The sequence below is a fragment of the Maylandia zebra genome, linkage group LG22 (assembly GCF_041146795.1).
Source record: "Maylandia zebra isolate NMK-2024a linkage group LG22, Mzebra_GT3a, whole genome shotgun sequence".
Classification (NCBI taxonomy): domain Eukaryota; kingdom Metazoa; phylum Chordata; class Actinopteri; order Cichliformes; family Cichlidae; genus Maylandia; species Maylandia zebra.
Genome location: NC_135187.1, coordinates 26,348,058 through 26,367,987, shown reverse-complemented (window position 1 = coordinate 26,367,987; position 19,930 = coordinate 26,348,058). Strand labels below are relative to the sequence as shown.

General features: G+C 41.9%; 1 protein-coding gene and 1 long non-coding RNA gene across 3 annotated transcripts; one reads left to right on the top strand and one right to left on the bottom strand.

Annotated features, from left to right (window-relative positions):
* The first annotated feature begins 202 nt into the window (after window positions 1-202).
* Window positions 203-7,364, top strand: LOC143414658 (ubiquitin carboxyl-terminal hydrolase 37-like). Its single transcript, XM_076879457.1, has 18 exons — window positions 203-271; window positions 371-548; window positions 643-727; window positions 2,283-2,363; window positions 2,562-2,617; window positions 2,916-2,988; window positions 3,098-3,181; window positions 3,756-3,811; window positions 4,056-4,112; window positions 4,207-4,338; window positions 4,430-4,553; window positions 4,639-4,790; window positions 4,896-4,995; window positions 5,136-5,212; window positions 5,390-5,498; window positions 6,109-6,166; window positions 6,335-6,492; window positions 6,579-7,364. The coding sequence occupies exons 3-18, from the start codon at window positions 692-694 to the stop codon at window positions 6,582-6,584; spliced, it is 1,359 nt and encodes a 452-aa protein (XP_076735572.1). The 5' UTR covers window positions 203-271; window positions 371-548; window positions 643-691; the 3' UTR covers window positions 6,585-7,364.
* Window positions 7,365-12,069: 4,705 nt separating this feature from the next.
* On the bottom strand, window positions 12,070-18,967 carry LOC143414638 (uncharacterized). 2 transcript variants are annotated; one of them, XR_013095301.1, is made up of 3 exons: window positions 17,762-18,967; window positions 13,665-16,691; window positions 12,070-13,537 (listed from the first exon to the last, which is right to left on the bottom strand). It is a non-coding gene; the product is annotated as an uncharacterized LOC143414638 (long non-coding RNA). The 2 variants fall into 2 exon arrangements; XR_013095300.1 differs by lacking the exon at window positions 17,762-18,967 and adding an exon at window positions 17,174-17,754.
* Between the last annotated feature and the right edge of the window lie 963 nt (window positions 18,968-19,930).

Below are 19,930 nucleotides of genomic sequence, written 5' to 3'. Positions count from 1 at the left end.
TTTGTTGTTGTTTTGTTTTTGTTTGTTTGTTTTTTAAACTATTTATTTATGTACTTATCCTTAAGCTCTGTTATTGAAGTTTAAAATGAAATAAATAAAAATTGTTGATGATAAAAAAAAGTTTAAACTTCAAAGCTCATGCATGCATGCACATCCAGTGCTCAGTGTCTAATTGTGTGTTTGTGTTTTTACCTTTTTGCAGTAGCGCAGTGAAACATTTGGGCGGTGGATAAATAATGGAAAATAAAATTCAGACTACAGACGGCTTCAGGTGAGTACACGTGGTGCACAAGGACCAAAGCTCACCTTCTCAACCTGGACAAAATGAATTATTTTACACTGATACTGTAAACTTTTGTTTGTGTGTCAGGTTTCCATACATCGGAAACAGCTGCTGCATCTGTAATTCTGTCCATCCCGAGGAGAGTCCACACTCTACATCAGATCCTTGGCTCACCTATAATGACGCACAGGTGCTGCACACAACTAGATCTGCAGCTTGTGAGGAACAGCAGCACTCAGCCTACATCCTGTTTTACAAGATTAACGTAAGAAGACACAGCATCTCATCCTGAAGTGAGAGAATGGCACGCCAGCTGCAGCCTAATCCAATCTCTCTTCTTTTCTTTTTTCGGTGCCCAGACACCCTTCAGTTTCATCATGTCATCCCTAACAATAGCTGTAGAGTTGGATGGAGGATGAAGACAGCAGAGAGCAAAAGAAACAGGTAAGAGCAGACAGGTAGTCAGAGTTAACAAAAACTTTTAAAGCCAGTGTAGCTTCTGTTTTGAACACATTTATTGATGACAATTTTACATAAATAAGCAGTGTGTTATACTGTTATCAGATGTGGAGTCTCACGAACCACTTTAATAGTGACTTGTGTCCCAAATACTGTTTATTTGTCTTAGTTACAGATAGTGAAATAAAAATGGAAAATGATTGTTTCATAATTGTATACTCAGCTTGGTCAAGACAATAATTCGAGAACGAGAAGCGTAGGATTTTGAATTGATACCATTGGTGCATCTACTAAAGTTCTGGGGTCAGTTTGAATATCAGTGACCTTGACCTTGAGTTCAAGTTTTCTGAAAATCTTGTGAATGCTACAACTCTGTGACGAGAAGTAAGTCTCCTAGGTCTTTAAATTTGTATATAGGTGAATCTAGTAGGAAGCTGAAGGGTTGCACTGCGGGCCATCTGTAGAGGTGTAGAGTCAACAACCTGTCTGTGAACGTGGACAAAACAAAAGAGATTGTTGACTTCAGGAGAGCACAGTGGGATCACTGCCCACTTAACATGAATGGATCCTCTGTGGAGGTCGTCAAGAGCACCAGATTTCTTGGTGTCCACCTGGCGGAGAACCTCTCCTGCTCCCTCAACACCAGCTCCATAACCAAGAAGGCCCAGCAGCGTCTCTACTTCAAGCAGAAGCTGAGGAAAGCCCATCTCCCACCATCCATTCTCACCACCTTTTACAGTGGGACTAACAAGAGCATCCTAAGTAGCTGCATCACTGTCTGGTATGGTAACTGCAGCGTATTAGATCGCAGTACCCTACAACGGATTGTGAGAGCAGCTGAGAAGATCATTGGAGTCCCTCTCCCCTCCTTATAACACCCGCTTGCTGGAGGACCCCACACAGCCTTCAAACACACTCTTCACCCTGCTGCCTTCTGTAATGAGGTCCCAGAACATCCGGGCCCTCGCTACCAAACTACGGAAAAGTTTCTTCCCACAAGCCGTCAGACCCCTGAACACTCAGTGACTGCACTGGCACACGCACACCTTCACACATGTCACTACCAAGCACTTATCTGCAGTATCTCACACTCATACACATACATACAGACACCAAGTTACTTTTGCACAATACTCAGCATTTTGCACATTTCCATTGTCTTGTGTCTGTATCGTCCTGTTCTGTCTAGTTTTGCACTGTTTTGTCTTGTTTATTTTTGCAATTTATGCACACTGCACTTTATGTAGTCCTGGGTTTGTCCGTATATGTCATATATAGCACCAGGGTCTCGGAGGAACGCGGTCTCATTTCACTCTGTACAGTACCTCTGCACGTGGTTAAAATGACAATAAAAGCCACTTGACTTGACCTGTTTTTGTAGCAGTTGCTTGGAGACGAGCACCATACAGTTCAAATGAGCATACATTCCAAAATATGCAAATGAGCCCCATACATCATAATGCTGATGTTTGCTGTTCAGGGTATGAACGTTCTATGCTGAAAGTTTATAAATATACAACCTTTGACTGCTTGTTTTCAGTTGAACTTTTGCAAAGCTGAGGAGATTTTGGCTGCGATCACATCAAGTCCAAAGATGTTTAAACTTCTTTTTCACAGAAAGGTAAGTTTGAAGAGACTCGCAGCACATTTCTCTGAATGTTTTCTTATGGTAAATAAGCATTTTTGAAACTTTTAAGGAAGCTTCTTGGATGATTTCTGTAAAAACTGAATTTTGAATCCAAATGAAGGATATTGTATTTTCTTACCATATACTTTGTTTTATGCCATTACTGATGTTGCTTTTCTTGTTTCTAAACAGAAATCACACAAACAAAACGTGGCAGAGAAGGAAATTCCTTCTACGTCTCATCAGAGGTAAAGAAATGCGCCGCTCTTTAATGCTGCTGGAGATATTTATAGCAGTGGTTGAGTTGGAGCTCTTTTATTTCCCTTTTATTGGTGTTTTGTATTTACATCTTTTTTACTACTTCTAGTCTTGTCTATAATTTCTATTGATTCAGAGATTAGCGTTTGAAAATGTAGAGTGTAAATGTACAAAATACATGATTTTGTTCCATTACAGTTATTAATTTTTATCTGCAATCTCCAGCATGTACTCCTTGTTAAAAATTTCCACTTTGAAAAATAACATTTACACTTTTGTCCTCATCAGCATCCCGGATGCTTGTGTTGCTGAAAATGGTCAAAAGAAGAAGAGAAAATGGAGACACCTCTGCTGTTCCTCGGTTTGCTTTTACACGAAACATATGAAATGCACATTCTCTTTAAATTGCACTTGTTAATTTAAAGTGACTTTACTTTTTTAATAAACTTATGTTTGTTCGTCCTCTGCAGCAAACTGACAGCGATGCAGAGGCAGAGAGCAACACTGTGAAGACACAAAAAAAGTGTCGCTGGTTTCTTTTTAAATTCTGGAAGGTATGTTTTATGGAAAGAGTCACTGTCATCAAGCATTTACTCACCACAGTTAAATGCGAAGAATTAAGAGCAATTTAGCACATCCATGTCCTCAAATTAAGTTCAAAGATGTTTAAACGTTTTTTTTTTTCACAGAAAGGTAAGTTTGAAGAGACTTGCAGGATGTTTCTCTAAATATTTTTTATGGTAAATAAGCATTTTTGAATCTTTTAATGAAGCTTGATGGATGATTTCTGTAAAAACTGAATTTTGATCAGAACCAAATGAAGGATTTTGTATTTCAATTCAATTCAATTCAATTCAATTTTATTTATATAGCGCCAAATCACAACAAAAGTCGCCTCAAGGCGCTTCATAGGACAAACTTTAAAACTCAATTTAAAGCATGAATAAATTGTTTTTAATTTATTTAAAGATATTCCTATATATCTGCTTCATGAGCTGACAGCTCACTGAAGTGATAAATAATATGAAATAATACCAAATTTTCTAACTGGACACTTTTCATGGAGAGACTCCCTTGGTATGTTTGTTTTATGCCATTACTGATGTTGGTTTTCTTGTTTCTAAACAGAAATTACACAAACAAAACGTGGCAGAGAAGGAAATTCCTTCTACGTCTCATCAGAGGTAAAGAAATGCGCCGCTCTTTAATGCTGCTGGAGATATTTATAGCAGTGGTTTAGTTGGAGCTGTTTTATTTCCCTTTTATTGGCATTTTTCTTCCACCTTGTGTATTTACATCTTTTTTACTACTTTTGGACGTCCTCCAAAATGTTTCAACTTCAAAGCTCATGCATACATGCGCATACACTGCTCAGAATCTTGACATCTTTCCTAATTTTGTGTTTGTGTTTTTACCTTTTTGGAGCAGTGTAGCATGCGGTGGGAAAAAAATAGAAAGTCAAACTGGGACTATAGACTGCTTCGGGTGAGTACACGTGGTGCACAAAGACTCACTTTGTCAAAGTGGAGAAAATGAATTATTTTACACTGATACTGTAAACGTTGCGCGTGTGTGTCAGGTTTCCAAACATCGGAAACACCTGCTACATGAACTCCTGCCTGCAGAGCCTCCTCAACATTGAGGAGTTCATAAGAGACATCAGGCGTCAGGGGGTTTTGTGGAGCACAGATCCAGAAGCTCAGCTCTTAAGGTGCGCTACGTCAACCTTCTACTTTCTTCAAAAACCTGAAGAACAAAGAGATCTAACAGCAGAAATGTCTGTTTACCCTTCCTTTCTACAGAAGGCTTATTGATGTCAGGGACTGTCACGAGTCAACAGATTATGGCCTTAAAGATCACCACCTAAGAGCTTTTAAGAAGGCATTCAGCAGTCAAGCTCCTGAATACACCGGCAGTGCACAGAAAGTGCGTCAGCTATTTGGACATTTCGTTTTTTGCTTTACCTTCTGATTTTGATATACTGTTTTAAATCTCTCTGCTTTTCTTTCAGGACGCTCATGAATTCCTAACATTATTCCTCGATGAGGTCAAAAGGCTCACACCTCACCTGGAGAGGAACGCAGCTCTCCTGGGCCAAAGTTATAGCTGCCCAGTAGAAGACCATCACATTTTTAAAATGGAAAACATGAGGACATGCAAGAGGTAAGCCTGTCTTTCAGAAACGCAGAGCTGGTTGCAATATTTTCATATACCTCTTTTCCACGTACCTGATCTTTACTTTAACTACGTTACTCCTGAAATGTGTAGCTGCGGTCACCAATCATCACAGCAAGAGGAATTCACCAGCTTGTCTCTAGACCTTGTTCCAGAGGGGTCTATTATAAACATGTTAGAGACATACTTGAAGGTAAGATCACAAATTCCAATAGAGTTGTCGTATCAGCGATCTTAACACACCTTTTTTGTTAGTGTTTGTGTGCATGTGTGTGTGCATATGTTGAGATTTCTTTCTACCATAAAGCCTGTTTTCTCTGTGCTGTTGTTCAGGAACAAGAAATAGAATTTCGCTGTGATTGTGGAGGGACGGCCTCAGAACTGAAGTCGTCTTTTGATACACTGCCAAGGTGAGTAAGGTCACATCAGAATTGATCGACTGACCAGGTTTCCAAACTGTGGCGCATCAAATATCAGAGTTCTTCGAGACAATACTTGAGCAGTCGTTTTCTCCCATCTTCTGTTTGTGTTTGACACTCATTCTTCTTATTTTCTACCTTGTTTGTGTTTTTTTTCTTTTCTGCCAGAGTTCTGATCTTGCATCTGAAGAGGTTTGGCTTTACACAAACCTACAAGATTAAGAAGGTGGATGACCCCGTCAGGCTGCAGAGGGACTTGGTGGTGCCATCCAATCAGGTAAAAACAGACTGCAGAACGTCTCAGGCTACGTCCACACTAGCCCGGATAGATTTGAAAACTCCGTGTCCACACTGGCGTTTTCAGTCATTTTCAAATAGTTGTGCGTCTGCATTGAAACGGCCGAAAACGCTTACGTTCCAGTCCTGCGCATGCGCAAAAGTGAGTGAGAATTACAGAATTTGAAGAAAAGCTATCCGGAGCATGTACAAACTGATATTAATCTTTTTTAGGGCTGTCAAAGTTGAGAGCAATCAAAACAACTGCTGTCTAATGCACTCGGCTTATCTTTGTTTAATTGCTCACATGACTGCATCACATGACCAAAATGCGTCATCGTTTTAGAAAGTCTGCGTTTTCGAGTGTCCACACTGCGATGGGACAACTCCGTTTTGAAATGTATGCGTTTTCGAGAGCGTTTTCAAGATGCTGTGTTTTTCCTTGAGGAAAACGCCGTCTCGGTGTGGACGGGAGGTCAAAGCGGAGAGAAAACGATGCGTTTTCAAACGAAAACGCATTAGTGTGGACGTAGCCTCAGCAAATCAGCTTAATTATGGCACTGATGTGAGACTTTATGAAACTAACACTCTTTGGATTTGTTCCTTCTCAGGGTGGTGGCTGTTATAGTCTTTGCAGCATCATCAGTCATTATGGAGGCACAGAGTCAGGTAAAACAACAGACTTGTGACAAACAGAAAATGAAACTTGCTACTTTTCAGTGAAGGACTCACACACAAAAGCTTTTGATGTTCTAAGAAGCACTAAGTCAAAATCACTGTTTGCTTGAATCAGTTGACTTCCAGAAGTTGGATTCATTTGTCTTAATGTGATTTCAGGACACTACATCTGTAGTTCTGTCCATCCTGAGGAGAGTCAGCACTCTACATCAGATCGCTGGCTCACCTATAATGACGCACAGGTGCTCCACACAACTGGATCTGCAGTTTGTGAGGAACAGCAGCAGTCGGCCTACATCCTGTTTTACAAGAGAAACGTAAGAAGACACAGCATCTCATCCTGAAGTGAGAGAATTTTTAAATGTCCTGTTACCTTGTTAACCAGTTTTGTCTTCATTCTCAGTTCTGAAACAGGAAATGGAAGGAAGGAAGGAAGTTAAGGTCATCATCATGCTGAGAAGGAAAAGCAGTCGTCCCAGCCCACCATCGCACACTGGAGGACAAGTATAGGTAAGTATTGCCCTCAGGAGGGAGGGTCCTGCCAGAGAGCCTGGTCCTCCCAAGATTTCTTCCTCCAGGAGGGAGTTTTTTCTTGCCACCGTCGCCCCACATTCACTGGTCTCATCAGCAGGGACATTTTTAACCTCCTAAGACCTGAACTTTCATGGCATGCATTTTTAATTCCTCTGTGCCATTTAGGTTGATTGGGACCCGATGAAGGTAAAAACCAAGACATCAGATTCAGACTATCTTTTTTTTGTTTCTCAAAAGAATGAGATCCACATATGAGGACATTCATTTTAAATTTCGATTGAACAGTGGCAGTGTCATGTCCTCCCTCATAAGTGGATATCAGGTTTTTGAAGAGCAAAATTTTGTATTTTGGTCTAGACAACCCAAAATGTTATGTCTACATATGTGGACACCAGGTCCTAGGAGGTTAAAACAAAATCTACTAGAGATCGTCCTTTTCTGGACCAGTGTTTGGCTTGCTCTCTGGGAACAACAAATTAGTGCTGTCAGCGTTAACGTCATTAGGTAAAATGACGTTAACGCTGACAGCACTAATTTGTTGTTATTATTATTAATATTATTATTAATTTATTTGTAAAATAAATTAAATTTAAAAACCAAAGAAATGATTTAATTCTTTATTTTATTTTGTTTTATTAAAATCAAAATAACAACAAAAACAAAAATAACTAATAAAAAAATATTAAAAGTATTCAGCAGTGTTTTGTGAAATTTGTAATGAGCCTTAGTTAAGTTGATGTCACAGAAGTTTCTGAATCATTTAGATTGTTCAACAAACTGATTCACTCAGGTAAAGATGGTGAGCTGGAGCAATGGTACCCTTGGAGTTCAGTTTAAGTTTTCAGACAAATATTCCCTCGATCAGTTGCAGCTTCTGCTTTTAAATAAATGATTTAGCTGCAAATGTTTAGCTACAGGTAGCAAAGTCCAAAAGTGACACCAGCCAAACATGCAAAAAATGCAAGATGGTGGTGCGCACAGATACAGCGGCTCTATGCTCTCCACTTACCCAATTTCACTGTGCAAGAAACTGCACAATGACAATAAAAAGCTCTAAGTCTAAAACAGTTTCCTGTCCAGTAAAATCGGGCAATTATTCGCTCCAGAGTTTTATCCTACTCCAGGTGAGCAGCCATCGACTTGTAATGAGCCAGCTAAAACAATAATTTCTCAGTGGCTCTTCTGGCACCAACAAGTGGGTGTATTCTTCCATCGTGCAAGTGTCACGACACACTGAACATGGTCTGAACATGGATTTTCCCTCAATATTTCTTTTTCACCAGTACTATGGGGTATTTGTGAATATCCATGACTGACCCGGCCAGGTGGCCAGCTGGTCTTTGGACAGGGTCACGGCAGTTTCAAGGTTCAACAAAATCCCTTTCACTGACAGACTGAAGGAAAGCTCCTCAAAAATGGAGGGTCTTCAAGCTCCTCAGTGGCAGGAAAAGGTTTCCCGGACCCAGTGTTGTATATTTGTTTCCCAAAAGATTGAACTAGTGGAGAGAAATCAGGTTCTGAAACCATCCAGAAGACAAAGTCTCCAACTGGTTTGTGGAAGTCCCGTTTCTCCAAATTAATCAGCGGGTGAAATGTCTCTTCATGGATGGTTTTGATTCTGTTGTTATTCACGAACAAAGCCCTCAAAGCAGCATATGAAAGAAAGTCATCTTTCATTGTTGTCTCCAGCGTGTTAAAAGAGAGATCGAGCTCAGTGATGAGTTTTGAAGCGGCTGCAGGGACTTCTCCAAGGTTTTGGCTCGAACAGTCGAAGGATGTTGTTCACAGTGGTGACACTGTTGACTGGTGATTGACAAGCACTGAGATACTAACATGACAAACACAAGAAACATCATGACTTATTCTCCTGAGTGCCTGCAAAACACAAACACAAAATCAAACTCAAAGCTTTTCTCTCAGGTGCTGGTGTGGCACAATCTAATGATAAAAAAGGTCATGCTAACAGCTTTTGGAGCACAGCTGCACAAAATAACAGCTTTTGGAGCACAAAATGCATTACAGGTAAACCCAGTACCCAAACATGTTAACAAGGATAAAGAAAAAATCTGAAACAAAAGCAGGTAGTGTGGTGATTTATGTTGTGAGGATGCTTTCACTCCCATCAAAGTCACCCAGTGTTGAGAACCCAAATGAGCCCAAAAACCTCAAGTGGCTGCAACCAACAGCGAACGTCAAGAAGTGGATACTTGCATGTTGAGCCAGAAACATGCAGAAAACCCAAAAGAGGCAAGACAGCACATCTTGGTCCCACTCAGGCAGTACGAACACCTGGAAAGAGGAGCCCACAGTTCAGACCCAAGGTCACTGGTAAGGACACCAGCCAGTTATAAGTCTAGTTTTAATTTTCATTTTAGTTAGTGTTATGGCCTTTCTAAGGGTGGCCAGACCATAATATAAGGGTGATCCACCCCTGTCTGACCCCAAGCAGCACATCACACAACCAGTACAATTTTGATGGTGATTTTTTTTCACAGTGATTGAATTCTAACAAAGGAAAGGAGCGAACTATAGCTTCGGGGTGGACCCCAAAACAACAAACAAAAGGGACCGTATCTAAAGGATGTACAAAACTTATTTATGAAAAGAATAAAACCAAATGACAATGTCTTATCTCCCTAACTAAGAAAAACATGAGAAAAGGGTAATCAAATAAAAAGGCAGTCCACCCCTACATGCTCCTGTATAAAGAGACGGGTAACACAAAGCCTGCAGGTTGAGGTCCATGGCGGTGTCATCTTATATGTTGTCTCCAGGTCAAGGAGACAACATATAACATGGATAGACACAGATTTCAAAATAGCCAGCTGGAATGTTAAGGGGTTGAATAACGGGATTAAGAGGAAGAAAATATTAACATATCTAAAGTTATCAAGAGTTGATATAGCCTTTATTCAAGAAATGCACACGTGTAAGTCAGAAGCCTTAAAACTTAAATGTTCCTGGGTAGGTAAAGTCTTTTCCAGTCCTGGAACTGGTAAAAGTAGGGGAGTGTCGGTTCTGATTCATAAAGCAGTTAGCTTTACTGAAACAAAAGTAATAACAGATAAGGAAGGTAGATTTATATTGGTTTATGGACAACTACTGGACACACCAATAATTTTATGTAATATCTATGCACCTAATGCGGACATACTCGCCTTTTTTCACAACCTGTCACAGTATCTTTTGGAATTAGAAGGTGCACAAATAGTGGTAGGAGGAGATTTTAATCATATACTGGATCAAGACCTAGATAGATCACTTCCTAGGAGAGGCACAGAGAGTAAATCTGTAGTTGCCATAAGGCAGATGACCTCAGATTTAGGTCTGAATGATATTTGGCGGACAATGCATCCAGAAGGCAGGGAATATTCCTTTTACTCTCCGCCTCATAATGTTTATACTAGAATCGACTACTTTCTTATTTCTGAAGCCTTAGTGAATAACTCTATAGATTCAAGTATTGGTAATATAGTATTCTCGGACCATGTGCCAATTTTTCTATGTCTTGGAAATATTTTACAGATTCCTCAAAGCCGCAGATGGCATTTAAATGTGTCCTTAATTAACCCTTTAAGACCTACCATAGAACCAAGTCCGCCAGAGCTTATATTATATTTTTTCATGCTGTAGTGCCATTTTTGGGAGCAAGTTGCTATACATCAATACAACCATTATAGCCCAAGCTTTAATAATATGTCTGCATTAGGTGCACAGTAATTACACAAATTGCAAAAAAGTGCAATAAACTACAAAAAAATTTAAAATTGTTTTTGTTTTTTTAACATATATTTCTAGTCAGAGAAATTTAAGAGGCTTATCCCTCAAAACTGTAAATACAAAAAAGTTGCACAAACTAGTTTCCCACCACAGGAAATTTATTTTAAGTGTCTTCATAGTTTTATTTTTGAAATACACCAATTTTTATACACTGCAGGAAAAACGAAAATAAATTTTATAATGCAAATTTGCAAAATAACAGCATGTGCATCAAAATAAACTATTTCCAGCAGTGCAATATGAGTCCTAAGCATCCCAGAAACGACACAGAAAGTCATAAACTCAAACATAACTTTTAAAAACACAAATATAGGCTCATAAGGCCCCGATCGTAAAAAACTACATTTCCGCAAAATGACGTCTCTTCCGGTTTCGGGCAGGTCATGGCGGACATGCGACAGTTCACGCTGATGGACGTAGGAAGTGTTACAAACAGCTGATCGGATCGGCAAAGCGTGTTTCTGGAATATTATGTTTTTGTTGCTGCAAGTGCTTTTTATGCAGTTTTTGCAAAGCTATATGTGGAAGGAAACTGTGACCTAGGACAAGCTGATGGCATAAGATGTAAGTACAACTCCTCCGGTTTCATATGTAAAAAAAATTATTGCGTTAGCTTACGTGGTTGCAGTGCTACCGGGATTTAAAAATAGTTACGCAAAATGGAGCATGTCCGCTCTGACCGGCTTTAACCCTTCAAATTCAAATTCAAATTTTATTTGTCACGTACACAGTCATACACAGTACGATATGTAGTGAAATGCTTGGACAACTACTCGTGACCTAAAGAAAACAAAAAAAGGAAAGGCTATGAATAAGATAGGAAATAAATATGCAAAATTAAAAAGGGTAAATTTAACTAGAAAGGAATAAAATATAAATTAAGGTTAAAAATGAAATAACTGTACAACACAAATTAGAATGAAGGGTAAATTTAACTGGGAAGAATAAGATAAAATATATAAATTAAAGTTGAAAATAAAATAACTGTACAACAAAATACACAATATAGAACTATATAAGAATGTATGAAGAAATCTAAATATAAATAAATATATACACAATAACAGCAGCTGTACAAGTATTAACTGGAAATGAAGAATATAGTGACCAGTGTTGTGCAAAAACAATGTCCAGAAAGTCCAGTGTGTGTGTGTGTGTGTAAGAACCATATGTGTGGGTCAGTACTGTGTGGTGGTGTGATTGAGAGACCGTATCGCCTGCGGGAAGAAGCTCCTCCTTGTGCTCCTCTTCGGGGCAGCCCCAGACCCCGGGGGTCCCAAAGTACCCCACCCTCAGTAGAGACAGGTGAATGAAAATGAAAAAAAAACCAGAACGATCATTTGGGGTCGAAGAGTGCCCCAGAGCGATTCTAATGGGTTCGTCAGGGGATCGGGAAAGAAAATGTAGCACTTGGGGGCCACGCACAGAAGCTGCTGCGGCAGCGTGGGGGTCATTGATACCCCAGTACATAAAAATGAAGCATAATCACAATAATGATAATAATAATAATAATAATAATAATAATAATAAGAAGAAGAAGAAGAAGAAGAAGAAGAAGAAGAATACAACACACAGACGCTTCTGAGTTTTATTTTATTTGAAATTACACTCACGATACAACTGAGGCAATCTGGAAGGCCATACCTTTTAGGGACATGCGCAATAGGGAGGGTGCGTTTTTAAAATGCCCCCCCTCCCCCCCGGGGCTGTATTTTTGATTACAATATCAACAAACTGTCCGTGTTTCAGGTGCTCGGTGCTGTACAGCGCCTTCGGTGGCTGTGAATACATGATCAGGAGACGTTGAATGGAAGGAATGAAACGCGGCATGAGGAGTCTTTTCCTGATGCTGTAATAATGTTCAGCATAAAAGTCATCCTCCAAGTGTCACAGCGGGATGGAACGGACACACGCGCAGGCTCTGAGTTGGGAAACACAAGAATCTTTATTACAGCACACCAGGTGATCTATTTACAGAGGTGAGGGGGAAGGCGGGCTCCGGGGGTCCACACACAAAGGGAAAAGACGCTGAAAGTCCACACGCACTCCGTCCACTCCTCACGCTCCTCTCCACACTCCACAGAAAACACGATGACGTACTCCACTCCTCGCACACTCAATCACTCAGGAAACACAGGGGTTGGTCCAGGGAATGCGGATCGGCAACGGTCCAGCGACGAGAAACACAGAGCTGCCGTCTTATAAAGGAGCTGGAACACTCTCGTAACGAGCCACAGGTGCGTGAAGGCGACCAGGTGCATGGACCAAGGGCAGAAGCCCACAGGTGAGCTCCGCCCTGGCAGAGGGAGGAGGGAAAGAGAGGAAGGGAGAGAGCAGGAACAAAATGAAAAACATATGTAGCCATACTGAGCCGACTGGGTAGGCACAGGGACCCTGACACCAAGACTCACAGACACTCGTGTTGTCTCTGGCTGGGGTGATTGGTCTTGCACCCGTTGCATGCTTCGGTGCGGTACTCGTTGATCACTAGGTCGAGTAGGTGATACACCTACGCAGTTTTCACGGTATCGACGAGTAAAGAAGACGCCCAACCATCAAGCTCGGCGTCTTTAACTGAGAATATCCAAGGGCTCCACCGAGCCCCATGAGAACATAAGATGTAAAGTACGCTCCTGTGCCAAATAATCCCAGGGAAGCGAGGCGGAAGAATTTACACCGCTCCTTCAATTCGATCCTCTCCTCTTCTTCCCTTTTTCTTTGTTCTTCCTCCTTTCTCCTCTTCAGCCTTTCTCCTTCGAGTTTCTTCTGGGCCGCCATATACATCTCGTTGGTGTAGTGGTTTCCTCCATTGAAATCCACCATTTCATCAATTTCATCCAAAAGACAGCCCCAGAGTGTCGATCACAGCGATATTTCTTCCGTCTTTGCCCTCTGCCTCTTTTCTGAGACAGCCGTCGGTGACAGACTCAGGCGAAACGTCTTCTTTGAAAGCGTTCGCATCCCCCAGGATGGTGTTTCCGGATGCACTCTTTCCCGATCCTGTTTTACCGACCAGAAGGAGTCTCAGTTCTTCACGGGTCGCAGAGCCTGCAGGGTTGGGGAAATGATAGTAACATTTGAATCATTCTAGAAAAAAAAACATAAAGCACTACGTTACACTAGGCTATTTTTTTGTTATCTTTGTATTGATGTTGACAGCAAGCAGTTTGCCCACATAACGCCAGTAGCACAAGCAGCACGCATCCCTGGATCCGGCCTTTGGTCGCCAACATTTTCAGTAAGCTAAGAAAAGAAGAAAGAAAAAAAGAGGTGAATTAAGGCACATTCAAGGAAAGTATATCAGATCAGATTAGCAAGTTAAACCACACTGAAAATACACGTTGAATAAACCATGGCCCCAAACTAGTTGGTTGTCCCATGTGTTTCCCCCGTAGCTCCTCCGGGCGCACACACAATGAGCCCTGGTTTCGCGACGCAGGCGTAGCAACAACCTCCTTCTACTCCTCACTGCCTCCTGTGTGTGTGTGTGTGTGTGTGTGTGTGTGTGTGTGTGTGTGTGTGTGTGTGTGTGTGTGAAGGAGGTACTGGGTTCCTCACAGACGGTGGTGTTCGCGAAACCCACCCTCCCCAAAGCTAAGGGCTCGCCAGCGAGGCGCGTGAGAGCGAGGAAAATGTTTTAAAAAAAGGGAAAGGAGGATGAGGAGACACTGAGGGTCCGAGGTCTAAACGGAAGGCTGTGTTCAGGTAACCCGCCCTCCGCAGACCTAAGCGTACGCTAGAGAGGCTCTTGAGAACGATGTAGAGGGAGCAAGGATGAGGAGGAGGCAAGGAGTGTCCAAACGGAGGGCGGTGTTCGCGTAATAGGCAGGCCACATAGCTGGTCTTTCACTAGCGAGGCAGATGAGAACGAAGGAGAGGGAGCAAGAAGGACGAGGGGCATTGAGAGCCCCAGGTCCAACTGGAGGGCGGTGTTCACATAATAGGCAGGCCAAGCAGCTGCTCTTTCACTAGCGAGGTGCTTGAGAACGACGTAGAGGGAGTAAGGAGTACGAGGCGCAACGGAGAGCCCGAGGTCCAACTAGAGGGCGGTGTTCGCGAAACCGGCCATCCGCAGACCTAAGCGTACGCTCGCGAAGAGCATAAACGGAGGGCCGTGTTCACATAATGGGCAGGCCAAACGGCTGTTCTTTCACTAGCGAGGCACTTGAGAACGATAAGAGGGAGCAAGGAGGATGAGGAGCAACGGAGACCCCGAGGTCCAACTGGAGGGTGGTGTTCGTGTAATAGGCAGGCAGGCCACACAGCTGCTTTTTCACTAGCGAGGCGCATGAAAACGAACGAGAAGGAGCAAAGAGGACGAGGAGCAACGGAGAGCCCGAGGTCCTCACCGAAAGGGATGTTCGCGAAACCGGCCCTCCACAGACCTAAGCATACACTAGCGAGGAGCATAAATGGAGGATGGTGTTCGCGTAATAGGCAGGCCAAACAGCTTCTCTTTCACTAGTGAGGCGCATGACAACGGTAGAGAAGGAGCAAGGAAGACGAGGAGCAACGGAGAGCCCGTGGTCCTCACTTAGGCCCATTTACGCGCAACCAAAGGCCCATCCGGCTAAGCGCTCGCCTGCGGGGAGCAGGAGAACGGGGGAGGAGGAAGGAGGTCGAGGAGGAACGGAGAGTCCGAGGTCCTCACTGAGGCCGGTGTACGCGAACACTCTCAAGAAGGAGACGATGATGATGATGATGTGAAGTTGAGAGTTGTTGCCGTGGCGCTTTGGGTTCCCTCCAGACCCCAAGGTTTGCCATCGTAACTTACGCGATCGATGGAGGGTTACAACCAATTAGGTGCCTTTGTCCGACGGTGTGACGAGACCCGCTATAGCTGGGGGTCCGCCTGACCCCCATCTGTCCCCACCGTGAACCGGCGCCCTGTTTCGCGACGAGACCTGGGTCCGTGCTGCCGGGGTCTGCGGGACCCCACCCTTTTTTTTTTTGGTCCAGGGCGCACGAGGGTTAAGTATGCCTTCATAGCATCCCACCAAGTAGCCAATGTAGTGTCCTCTCGATTATTTGTCTGTTTGTAAAATTGTATTTCATCGCTTATCAATTTAATAAACCCAGAGTCTTTAATTAAGGACACATTTAAATGCCATCTGCGGCTTTGAGGAATCTGTAAAATATTTCCAAGACATAGAAAAATTGGCACATGGTCCGAGAATACTATATTACCAATACTTGAATCTATAGAGTTATTCACTAAGGCTTCAGAAATAAGAAAGTAGTCGATTCTAGTATAAACATTATGAGGCGGAGAGTAAAAGGAATATTCCCTGCCTTCTGGATGCATTGTCCGCCAAATATCATTCAGACCTAAATCTGAGGTCATCTGCCTTATGGCAACTACAGATTTACTCTCTGTGCCTCTCCTAGGAAGTGATCTATCTAGGTCTTGATCCAGTATTTGATTAAAATCTCCTCCTACCACTATTTGTGCACCTTCTAATTCCAAAAGATACTGTGACAGGTTGTGAAAAAAGGCGAGTATGTCCGCATTAGGTGCATAGATATTACATAAAATTATTGGTGTGTCCAGTAGTTGTCCATAAACCAATATAAATCTACCTTCCTTATCTGTTATTACTTTTGTTTCAGTAAAGCTAACTGCTTTATGAATCAGAACCGACACTCCCCTACTTTTACCAGTTCCAGGACTGGAAAAGACTTTACCTACCCAGGAACATTTAAGTTTTAAGGCTTCTGACTTACACGTGTGCATTTCTTGAATAAAGGCTATATCAACTCTTGATAATGTAACACACAATACTTTACCACTACTGAATGTAGAGAAAGTTAGGATCTTAGGCTTATGGTCTCTAGGAATCGACTAAGGCGCGAATGACACACAGCTCAAAGAACAGTCAACATTTATTCAAAACAAACCAAAAACAGTCATTCAACAGTTCACAACAGTTCCAATTGTCCATATTTGTCAGTCTGTGTATTCAGTTTTAGAGTTCAGAGTTCAGTGTTCAGAGTTCTTTTCAGTCTTTTCAGTTCAGGTGTGTGAGTATAGTGTTAATGTTAGTAGTACTACCCGGGTAGTGTATTGTTCTGAGATCTCATAAGCTTATCTGTCAAGAAGTCACGCAGTTGTCACTTTAAGTAGGCTGGAAATCTTTCCTGCATCGCAGCTGGGGATCCGGAATCCTGGCTCGCAACTTTAGACTCCAACAAAAAAACCAACCTGCACAGGGCAGTGAACATATTTTACATGAATATCATATAACAACTTAATCAACACTAGTGACCAAATGTCTCTCACTCTTTGTATATAACGACTTAATGCAATCAATAATAAAATTAATCAAAGAACCTTAAAACAATTTCCACATCATACAAATTTAACTCAAATCTCATATTTTGTGAACAGCAGTCACATCAATCCAATGAATTGAGAGAATGTACATTACTGATGCACGAGGAAAGTGCAAAACATGGTCGCAGTACTATTTAGCCAAAGACTGCTCATATTTATCATCTCATTACAATAAATAAAACTTACCTACTAGCTTCCAAAGAAATATTTCCGATTGGTTTAAAACATTCACAAGTGAAGAAATAAAAAGATAATACAGCACTTAAAAGGAACACATGGAATTTACATTATACTAAGCTAATGATTAGCTAACGATTAGCTTGCTATGCTAGCGCAGTTAGTCAACTCACTGGAAATGAACAAACAACACAAAAACAGAGGTACATCAGCACCAACAAAAAGTGTCCGCGCTTCCCAACAAGCGGAAAAGTAAAATCCAATTTGTGTCTTCACACACAACCTTTTTCTTGAACAAGGATTAAAGAAAAACTCGGTGAGTAGCTCCGACCAGCATATGTAGCCTTAGCGCTATTCTCCTTCTCTACAGTTCTCAACTCAAGTTCACAAGCACTAAACAATCTCATAGTGCCACCTACTGACATTCTTTGGGAACAGCAGTTCATTTTCATGAGGCAAATTTTAGGTGGGTTACAATAACTTTAGATATGTTAATATTTTCTTCCTCTTAATCCCGTTATTCAACCCCTTAACATTCCAGCTGGCTATTTTGAAATCTGTCTGTCTATCCATGTTATATGTTGTCTCCTTGACCTGGAGACAACATATAAGATGACACCGCCATGGACCTCAACCTGCAGGCTTTGTGTTACCTGTTTCTTTATACAGGAGCATGTAGGGGTGGACTGCCTTTTTATTTGATTACCCTTTTCTCATGTTTTTCTTAGTTAGGGACATTTTGGGGGACGTTATACTCTTACTTGTTAAACACATGCTCCCATCCACTCTCTTGGTCCAGAAGCTCCATAATCCAAGTGTCCCAACTCAGGTCTGATGGCATTTTTTCAGTGGTGTTTTTAACCTCTTGGGAACTTTCACTACATTCCTTACTTGATGCAGAAAGAAGAAACGAGTCAGGGATGCATAGCAAGCACAACAAGACACCAGCAGCCCAGACCTTTCACCAACTGAAGACATTTGCAGCACCATAAAACATGACAGAGAAGAGCTGGGACTATGTGAAAGGGTGAAGTGCTGCAGTCAAGTTGCAATGGTCCTATCTTTTATACAGTCTATGGTTCACTCTATTAAGATGTGATTATTTCCAAGGTCCATTTAGTTTTAGTTAGCTGAAGCTAAACCAGAAGTTAAAACGAGATGGTGAAAAACATTTTTAGTTAATGTTACGACTGTTGTCGTAATGTTGTCTCATATGTAAATCTGAGTGTGCAGGTGCCTTTCCGTGATTGGTGCATCCATGGGACGACCCATACAGATTGGCTAATGACCTGGAGACAACATATAAGATGACACCGCCATGGACCTCAACCTGCAGGCTTTGTGTTACCCGTCTCTTTATACAGGAGCATGTAGGGGTGGACTGCCTTTTTATTTGATTACCCTTTTCTCATGTTTTTCTTAGTTAGGGAGATAAGACATTGTCATTTGGTTTTATTCTTTTCATAAATAAGTTTTGTACATCCTTTAGATACGGTCCCTTTTGTTTGTTGTTTTGGGGTCCACCCCGAAGCTATAGTTCGCTCCTTTCCTTTGTTAGAATTCAATCACTGTGAAAAAAAATCACCATCAAAATTGTACTGGTTGTGTGATGTGCTGCTTGGGGTCAGACAGGGGTGGATCACCCTCATATTATGGTCTGGCCACCCTTAGAAAGGCCATAACACTAAAATGAAAATTAAAACTAGACTTATAACTGGCTGGTGTCCTTACCAGTGACCTTGGGTCTGAACTGTGGGCTCCTCTTTCCAGGTGTTCGTACTGCCTGAGTGGGACCAAGATGTGCTGTCTTGCCTCTTTTGGGTTTTCTGCATGTTTCTGGCTCAACATGCAAGTATCCACTTCTTGACGTTCGCTGTTGGTTGCAGCCACTTGAGGTTTTTGGGCTCATTTGGGTTCTCAACACTGGGTGACTTTGATGGGAGTGAAAGCATCCTCACAACATAAATCACCACACTACCTGCTTTTGTTTCAGAAATTTTCTTTATCCTTGTTAACATGTTTGGGTACTGGGTTTACCTGTAATGCATTTTGTGCTCCAAAAGCTGTTATTTTGTGCAGCTGTGCTCCAAAAGCTGTTAGCATGACCTTTTTTATCATTAGATTGTGCCACACCAGCATCTGAGAGAAAAGCTTTGAGTTTGATTTTGTGTTTGTGTTTTGCAGGCACTCGGGAGAATAAGTCATGATGTTTCTTGTGTTTGTCATGTTAGTATCTCAGTGCTTGTCAATCACCAGTCAACAGTGTCACCACTGTGAACAACATCCTTCGACTGTTCGAGCCAAAACCTTGGAGAAGTCCCTGCAGCCGCTTCAAAACTCATCACTGAGCTCGATCTCTCTTTTAACACGCTGGAGACAACAATGAAAGATGACTTTCTTTCATATGCTGCTTTGACGGCTTTGTTCGTGAATAACAACAGAATCAAAACCATCCATGAAGAGACATTTCACCCGCTGATTAATTTGGAGAAACGGGACTTCCACAAACCAGTTGGAGACTTTGTCTTCTGGATGGTTTCAGAACCTGATTTCTCTCCACTAGTTCAATCTTTTGGGAAACAAATATACAACACTGGGTCCGGGAAACCTTTTCCTGCCACTGAGGAGCTTGAAGCTTGAAGACCCTCCATTTTTGAGGAGCTTTCCTTCAGTCTGTCAGTGAAAGGGATTTTGTTGAACCTTGAAACTGCCGTGACCCTGTCCAAAGACCAGCTGGCCACCTGGCCGGGTCAGTCATGGATATTCACAAATACCCCATAGTACTAGCTTCTTTTCTCTCTATATCTCCTACCCCTTGGGTCTATTTTCAGGAAACATGGGATTTCTTTCCACTGCTACGCCGATGACTCCCAGATTTATTTCCCACTTAAAAAGATAAATGGCTTCTCAGTAGACCCGCTGCTCAGATG

Excerpts from the sequence above, each read along its gene's own strand:
- LOC143414658 (XM_076879457.1), top strand. The coding sequence starts at position 692 with ATGGAGGATGAAGACAGCAGAGAGCAAAAGAAACAG. Across the intron at positions 4,339-4,429 it reads CCAGAAGCTCAGCTCTTAAG|AAGGCTTATTGATGTCAGGG; the intron begins GTGCGCTACGTC and ends TCCTTTCTACAG. Across the intron at positions 5,213-5,389 it reads TCTTTTGATACACTGCCAAG|AGTTCTGATCTTGCATCTGA; the intron begins GTGAGTAAGGTC and ends CTTTTCTGCCAG.